This window comes from Lipophrys pholis, assembly GCF_963383615.2.
Source record: "Lipophrys pholis genome assembly, chromosome: 13".
In the NCBI taxonomy this organism is placed as follows: Eukaryota; Metazoa; Chordata; class Actinopteri; order Blenniiformes; family Blenniidae; genus Lipophrys; species Lipophrys pholis.
Genome location: NC_137632.1, coordinates 18,635,886 through 18,644,848, shown reverse-complemented (window position 1 = coordinate 18,644,848; position 8,963 = coordinate 18,635,886). Strand labels below are relative to the sequence as shown.

Genomic DNA, 8,963 nt, shown 5'->3' with positions numbered 1-8,963 from the left:
AGTTGTCAAAACTTCAGTGCATGCATACATGGTAAAACTGATTTCATACACATCATGTCCACATTCATTTCTATCATTTGGCAACCATTTTCTACCATTCAAGTGAAATATTCCCAGTATAAAGATGTAACGTGTTTAGTTCTATGTGTCGGCTAAACTAAAAATGAATGATCTGCTAATTATTAAACCTTTCCCCAATGACTCACCAAATAGAGCACACGGAATAATAGAACAGGCTAATATAGCAACTTTAATATGTAACTATCAAGGTGATACATACTGGCAGAGCATGAAAGTCATTTTAAATACAGCAACCAACAAAATCAGTTTGTATAGGCATTAATAATCTTTATAACTTACTAGATTCACATTATCAGAACAAGTGTACTTCAACTTATACTGTAAAGACTTATCACTTCCTGCCTGTAAGCTCAAGAGCCGATCAGAGCTATCGTTGCAGTGCTCACTGTTGAGTAGAATTATGGTTTGTCCTCCATCCGCAGCTGAAAGGTGTCCTTGTAGCTTTGTCTCTGGCGTCCCAGGCTTGCTTTAGCTGCCTGTGTCCATGTGAAAGTCGCAGGCAACTTAAAACAAGCCTGGAAAGCTGGAATGTATCCATTGATGGAGTGATAGAGGAAATCCTTCATGTCATGAAGCCAGAAACCAACAGGTGAATAAACAAACAAAAATACCTGCTTTCAGAAAGTAAAAGAAATATGTATAATGTGTGTAAATTGTATTAAAATAACCCTAAAAAGGGATGGGATATTTAAAAAATCCTATTGTAGCTATCCAAAACTCAGGCTTGTTTTATCACACAAACTTCAACAGTAACTTGAGTGTTTCAGGTGGTTTGTAGTTCAACTGAGTCATTTTAAAATGTTAAAAAAAAAACCCATAGCAGTCATTTTTAATCATAATTTAAAGAGTCCTTCCAGATTAGGATCTACTAATATTCTGATCTATAGAGTAGTCAATGTTATAAACCTGAGTTCCCAAAGTTCTCAAAGCGCACACTACTTACCTTACCTTGCAGCTCTGTGTAGCACCCCTTCCTGTGCCTTGCTACCCTACTCAAGTGTCACTGCTCAGTGCAACAGCTTTAATCAGTCTGCAGAGGAATGTATGTTTGAGAAAGGTGTGTGTGTATGGTTACACATTTATTAAAGGATCCTGGTTTTTGGGTGTGGGACCGTGAGCGGGTGCCGGCTTTTGGGTGTGTAACACGGAATCCTACGTCCTGGACCAACAGGCGTGTGTGTGTGGAGGTAAACACACTCCAGGATCCCAGTGTGTGACTACAAGATAAACACACCAGTGGTCCTATTAGAATAAACAAACAATTGCCAAGCTAGTCACATGTAGTACTGACGTGTACGATTATTCAGGGACAGCAACTGTCAGTGTTAATCCTGTGTTTATAAGTAATCCAAGGTTTATTCCACAAATTCCTTTTTGTAGTCATGATCTCATGGAGTTTTTACACAGAGATTCATATTTACAGAGTTTTAATAGCAGCAGCCGATAAAGCAATAATCAAATAATATATCTGTCAATGAAAAATAACAAGTCATTGAATGAAAATAATCAAAGGTTTTGGGTCAAATAATTTCAGCTAAATAATCACTCCCCAGTTAATCTCCATTCATGGGGAATACAAAGAACATGGTAACATATGAATATCTGTGGGCTGATGCCATTTGACTTTGTAATCAGACACGTGAACAAGACAAATACGAGCCATTCAGGACCTGCAACAAGAGAGTTGAGATCGAAGCAACACTTTTTAATGTAGATAAATAGATAGATAGATAGATAGATAGATAGATAGATAGATAGATAGATAGATAGATAGATAGATAGATAGATAGATAGATAGATAGATAGATAGATAGATAGATAGATAGATAGATAGATAGATAGATAGATAGATAGATAGATAGATAGATAGATAGATAGATAGATAGATAGATAGATAGATAGATAGATAGATAGATTGCATTTGTGGAACGCTGGTGCTATAGTCATAGTAAGGAGTTCTGCACATCCATTAGCAGATCATCAATAAAAATGAAGGAATAAAAGTGCTCTTTATGCTGTTCACTCTTCAGAAATTCAGTACATCTCCAATAAAGTGTATGTTTACTCCACCACCATCTGGATCACATGTGGAGACACTTTTCTTTTATACAGTCCATACGATAAAGAAAAATTTAGGTTTTACACTGTGCTTTTCTCTGCATGCACGGTTGTACTACAAAAACACACCACTCATGAGTGTTGTGATATACAAGCTACATCAGTGCTGTCGTTTCCACGTGTGCAGTGATCATCTTCAAAACGTTATCATCGAGATGATAGGGAAGATTCACCTATTAGCCTTAAAAGATTGTTTTTGGTCCGTGGGAAGAAACCAGAGAAAACCCACAAGCACATGGAGAAATCATGTATAGTTCGCCACACTAAAAGGCCTGGCTTGTGTTTGAAAGCACGACTTCTCGCAATGAGGTGAGAGTGCTAACCACTGCACCACTGTGCAGATGTGAAAGTACAGCTTACCACTTATATACTGTGTTTGGAAGAGAGGTTTCTCATTGGACCTTTCACAATCAAAAATATTTTTTTATGCAAACCTTGATTACCATGGGCAACGAACCTCCTCAACATGTGAGTTTCCTTGAGCACAGGAATTATTCTCTTATCCAGCAGCTAAATATGAAAACAGTATTTTAATTGTAAGCACTCAGAACAAAATATTTGATAGCCTAGAACAAAAGCAAGAAAACCTGCTGTTGAGTGGTGAGGGGCTTTACTTTATTTCTAAGTCATAAGAATGGAAGAACCAAAGAGGAGAAGATGGATGATGAAAATGTGTTTTTCAGAGATCTCCATATCTGAAAAAGGGCTTGGCTTCAACATTGCTGAATAGCACACTCTTGATTTTTATACAGCTTCTCTTTTTTGGCCATACTGACGACTTGGAGCTGAAACAGGTGTAAAACAAATAATAGAAACAAAAGCAATCTCGTGCTCTGGTTTATTTGAAATAAGAATACAATCTGACAAAAACAATATTACACATCCTAAAAGCCTAACAGAATCAAATCTTCACTGAAAAGCTAAATATGTTCTGTAAATGAATACAAAGCAGTATAGAGGGGCAAGAGGGGGCTCTCATTTTGCACCGCTTGTACACATGGAGTATGACCTATTGTCAACATCATGGGTATAAATTGACTTCTATCAACCATTGGCTCTGAGCTTTTGATATTTGTTAAATAACTTGATTAACCTCCTTGTTAAAAAATGGAAGAAAAAAATACAGACAGTCTCTAGTTTTGAAGAAAAGCCTTTATTTCCTATTTCAAGAACATGCTTTAGCATGGTAGTAGAAGGTACTTAGATATCCATACATGCAGAGGCACAGAGTGCTAGAAAGAGTTTGCCCATCTACTGTTGTTTGACAGTGGTCTGTCCAGGGTTTCGGCCAAGGAAGCAATCAGAAGGAGAGTTTGGTTTAGTTTTTTGGATTCGTTTTTTTTTTTCCGTTTCAGGTCAGGTCAGGCAGGCAGAACGAAGGCTTAGTGCTGGATCCTACGGATGGACTGCACCTGGTTGGTGTGAGCCTGGGTGCTGAACTCGTTGTAGTTTCTGTACTCGCCTTGGTGCCTGTCTCTCTCCAGGATGTACTGGTAGCCACGGTAACCAGGGAACTGATAGGCCACCCAGCTGCAGAGAAGAGAGAGGGGAGGAGGGGGGCATGAGTCCAAATCAGATCAGGGGATTGGGCTTACTTGCAGACACTCCCAGGGACAGCATGTTTGTTTCAAAGGCCATTTACGGGTACTGGCAGGGAAAATATTGGTCATTTCATGTAGCCATTCTTCAGCACATTTACATTTACATTGGTGGGAAAAAAAAGCTTTAATAAACCTACAAAGACTCAACAAGCAAAAGCACAGCAGGGATAGGACTGGGGCTTCTAAAAAAGTACAACCAAAGATAAGAATTCTAGACAGAAATACAGTGAAGAAGGTGTAAAACTTACGCTCCTGAGTTGACTTTGATGGAGGGCACCTCCTTGCTGCACCAGCCCATGGCCTGTAGGGAGGGGTAGTCATCGCACATCTCAAACTTGCGTCCCTGGAAGTCCTCACACTCGTACAGGGTCACCTTGCTGTCACTGTGGTTCTGCAGAGAAAGATATACACATGGTTTGATGGTGCTGTCAGTGTAGCGATACAAATGACTTCCAAAAGGCAGGAAATCATGGTTTTACCTAATATGACTTTACAGAATCACTCAAAGTAAGGATTTATATTTCAGCTGAATCAGCAGGGATGTTATTGTGTCTTTGTAATTTTGAAAAAGAACGGGGGTGAAACCAAATTTCGAATTTGAAAAACACTTGTCTAATTGATCGTTTCCATTGATCCCAGAAACTGGCATGATACAAAACACAGCTTTAAGAATGAAATCTTAAGTACAAAGTGAGTTCAATGAGCAGAGTTTGAAAAGAGTTGTACATAGTTTATGACCAAATTATTTTCTATAACAATGGAAAAAGGATCAGTGGCAATGACAGTTTCCCAGGACACATACATAGGTAAAGGTGAAAAAAAGTAAGATCCAAACAGCATGTAGCAACGCCTAACCAGGAGAAAGATAAAATGGTTATATAAATGGATGAGTGAACTCACAGCGCACTTGATGGGTCTGAAAGAAAGCATGTGCTCGGTTCTGTAGCTGCTGTTTCCGCTCCAGGCCTCATAGCGAGGATAGTCTCCCTTCTCCAGGATAAACTGCTGTCCCTGGAACTCAGGGTACTCATAACCCACCCAACTGAGGGAGACAAACAGAGGAAGGAATGCTGTTAGGTCAGAAAGTGGAGAGAAAGGCATCCAAAACCATATCCAACGGCAATGAATAAACACATGTGCCTACATGTTGAACTAAAGACTAGAAACGTTCAACACTTAAACTGTCATTTTAGTTCAACAGAATCGTCCAACGCTGAAATAATAGTTGTAAGTGAAACCAGCCTGCAGCTTCTTTTGTCACTGTGAGTACAAAGCAAACATTAAACGCGTCTGCTCCTGCCTCCACCACCGCTGCTATTACTGATGGTGCTGTGGCTGCTGCGCCCAGGCCTTCTTATCTGATCGCCAGTCAGTCAGCCATTCTGGCTCACAGCCGCCAGCTGCACACAGCCAACTCATATCATAAGAGGGTCACACTTGGCTGCATGCACATTATACACGCACGGGAATACACACACACACACACACACACACACACACACACACACACACACACACACACACACACACACACACACACACACACACACACACACACACACGCACACATGCAAATGATGCATGTCACTTAGCAATGTAATAACACTGCAGGTTGTAATTTATAGTTTTTGTGATCCTCTTTTTATCCTGGTTGATTGGAGTCAGGGTTGTTTGTTCTGATTAGACCTTTTCAAGCAGATTATATTAACATTTTGGGAAGAGTGTATTAAATGAATATAGGGGATGTTACACGTGGACAAATAAGCAGGCTTCAGCGTACAATTTTGATCAATTTCAGCAGTTTTTGATATTGTATAGATTTACTCTAAAGATTTCAGAATTCCAATAGTGATGGACTTGGTAATACTAATCTGGGAAAATTGTCCGGACAAAAATCCAAATAGATGAAAACACCTATGGGTCCAAGAATTGAAGGTAATCACAGTAGAAACATGTTGATAACTGATGAATAAAACCGCAGCAGGTGACCCAGAGGAACAACGGTGGTGATGACTTACGGTCCATTCTCGACCTTGATGGAGCGGATCTTGTTGAAGCCCCTCTCCATGATGTTCTGGCACTCCAGCATGAACTCACAGCGCTTTCCCTGGAAGTTCTCCTCCTCCCAGACTGTGATCTTGAACTGGCCCATCTGCTCCATCTGTTGAGTGTTCATGGCTGCTGCTTCTCCCTTGTGGGGTTACTCTCTAAAGAATGTGAGAAGAATGTTTTACATCCAACAAGGAATCAAATCAAAATCAAACACAAAAAAAAAACCTTGCGTGTCCTTGGTACGGGCTTAAAAAGGAAAGGCAGTTTGTTAGGAATAAACCTTCACAGGACTTGTAAAATTAGGCAGTCCACTTGTGGTTCTCACAAGTGCTTGTATTTCATCCAACAAAATAACGATTATCTTATAGAGACCGGGGTTGTAAGGTCAGCTCACCATCTAAAGGTGTCAAAGAGCATGAAAAATTCCACTCAATTGTCATTTCCCCATTTCCACCACAGATTTGTCTTAATTTTTGTACACTGACTTCAAAAAGCACCAGCCAACCCATAAACTGCACTGTGAAATATATTGCGACCGTAATACAGCAACAACACAGCAGAAAAAAATCCAAAATAAAGGTATAAAAAGCTACACTTTTCTTACTCTGTGGAGCTACGTAATGACTCTTTTAAAATTTTGATTCATTATTATTCCAATATGTTTGATATAGATTCATATCAATCACTGATTCAGGAGAAATGCTTGTGCAATGTTTTCATCTTAAACACAAGCACACCAATAGGGCATCGTCTTGCTGGATTTCTCCCTTCAAATTGATATAGAATAATAACCCAGCAATTTTCCAGAGCAGAGCAGAGCATTGCGCTGGCCTCTTTTTTTCTTGACTGTTGGCAAATAAAGTCCAATTCCCGGAGTGTCCACGGGCAGCCGATTTACCAACCAAACACCATCAAGAGCATCTAAGCGGCTGTCAAGGTCGACCCCAGTACACAGAGTGTGTGCTCCCCCCACCCCCCGACTCAGGCAGTGTGTTGGTATACTTACAGACGGTACTGAGGTGGGACAGATCCAGTATAATCAATGTCGGGGAAGAGACCCTTGCCTGCGTTTTTATAGGGCCAGGCCCCCCTGGACCCGAGCCACCCCATTTGCCCAGCAGCCTTGCACACTCAGCAGCTCAGCGGGCCGGCTGAAAGGGGGGCATTAGCCTGGCGCTTTGTGGAGGCTCCAGAGCACCATTGTGTTCAGAGCCCCAAACTGACTTAGTCATCAATATGGCAGCCACGGCCAGTGGCAACCTGACCCAGGACAACACAATGGTAACGCACTGACACAACAGTTTGATTGGTGTGGCAGGATAAAAGACACATTCTGGGAGCTGATCCCCTCTCCCTCTTTCTCTCTCGCACACACATACATATAGTTACTGCTGTAGGTAAACTGGATCCTTAACTGGAGTCCAGAGCGTCCCTCTTAGACAGCACAAGGAAATATGTCAGCATCATCAGGCGGGCATCTTCATTATTTTTACAGCAAATCTGGAGAGAATCAATTTGTTGATGGTGAAAAGCAGCAGAGAGGTTATCAGACGAGGATCGAGAGAGAAATCTGAACTGTATTTTTCTGCACAACCACAATAAGATATGTCATAAATGAACAGTTTGCACAACCCTAATATAAGTGGCATGATCTTAAAGTCAAATAAGCAATAATATTTCCTGTGTAGTTCATTAATTCTAATAACAAATTATAATAATGAATCTTATTTGAAGGCACTTACAGGACACCATCCAGACAAACATTTCATGCACACGGTACACATTAAAAACAGTAAAAACAATACAAGAGACAGGGCAATTGGTGGCACATTCAATAAGCTGTTTTGAACAGATGTGTTTTGAGTTGTGATTTGAAATTGAGGAATGATCAATCATTAATATGGTTACACAGGTAAAAAAAAAAAAAAGGAAAATGGTTAATAATATTTGAAAAAGAATTACATTTCTTTGTGGGGAACAGGCTGGCGACCTGTCCAGGGTGTACCCTGCCCTCGCCCACAGCAGACCGGGATCGGCTCCAGCACCCGGCGACCCCAAACTGGATAAGCGTGATAGAAGATGGATGGATGGATGGATGGATGGATGGATGGATGGATGGATGGATGGATGGATGGATGGATGGATGGATGGATGGATGGGGGAAAAAGGCCTTTAATATAATTCATTTGTGGTATTCAATGGTCATGATTGACTGTCAATTAAGATACCGAAACAGAGAAAAAAATGATTTATAAAGTCTCTGAATGCTTATAATTTGGGTTTTGTTTTTTTAAATTAAGCTTTTGGGATTTATTCAACTTTCCACTTAGATTTTTTCCTTTGTCAGGTCATACTATGTGGACATATAGTGGTAAACACATAACTTTGTTTGTTTCCTCTGTTTTAGCCTTGATATCAATATCAATGATACAGTGAATTTCTGTTACAAAATGAATGAGCTTGTGATTTGGATATGTAAATGATATGATGAAGTAATACTATTGTTTTACACTCATAAACATTCTGGCTTAGCCACACGCTTACAGTGAGAGGATCCCTGATTTTGATTCCGGGGATGTGGGGGCTCTGTTTGGAGTTTGCATGTTCTCTCTGTGGGGTTCTTGTTTTCCTCTCAGTGCAATCAACATGCAGTGGGAGTTAATTAGTGACTTTTAGTTGCCTGTAGACGTATATGTGTATATATGTGATTGTTTGTCTGTCTGTGTTTTGCCCTGTGATGGTGTATCCTCCCGTTCATTGCCATCTCAATCGGCCCCCTTAGCACAAAGTGGTATGGGAGATGAACTGATGTTCACACTGGGATGATTTAACATCATGAATGCAAACCATCCATCAGTATGTTATTGTTATTTTTATTTGTGTATCTGATTTTATGATAATGGTATTGTTTCTTTATCATTGTGGAATACAGAGTTCCAGCTTATTTGGTTCTGCTGCATGTCATCTAAATGCACAGTTTCCAGATTAATTGTTTTAAAGAAAAATAAAATACAAGCAAAAATATAGAAATAAATACGCAAAATAGATAAACTCATACTGTTAATTTAAATTATTTTGGAAGATGTGCTTTTGAATTAACAAAGAACGCAA

The 8,963-nt window shown here is 40.0% G+C and overlaps 1 protein-coding gene across 1 annotated transcript; it reads right to left on the bottom strand.

The window, feature by feature from the left end:
- Nucleotides 1-2,794: 2,794 nt before the first annotated feature.
- Nucleotides 2,795-6,007, bottom strand: cryba2b (crystallin, beta A2b). The gene is made up of 4 exons (XM_080477803.1): nucleotides 5,819-6,007; nucleotides 4,701-4,842; nucleotides 4,049-4,191; nucleotides 2,795-3,729 (listed from the first exon to the last, which is right to left on the bottom strand). Exons 1-4 carry the CDS (start codon nucleotides 5,974-5,976, stop codon nucleotides 3,582-3,584), a joined length of 591 nt encoding a protein of 196 aa, XP_080333929.1. The 5' UTR covers nucleotides 5,977-6,007; the 3' UTR covers nucleotides 2,795-3,581.
- Between the last annotated feature and the right edge of the window lie 2,956 nt (nucleotides 6,008-8,963).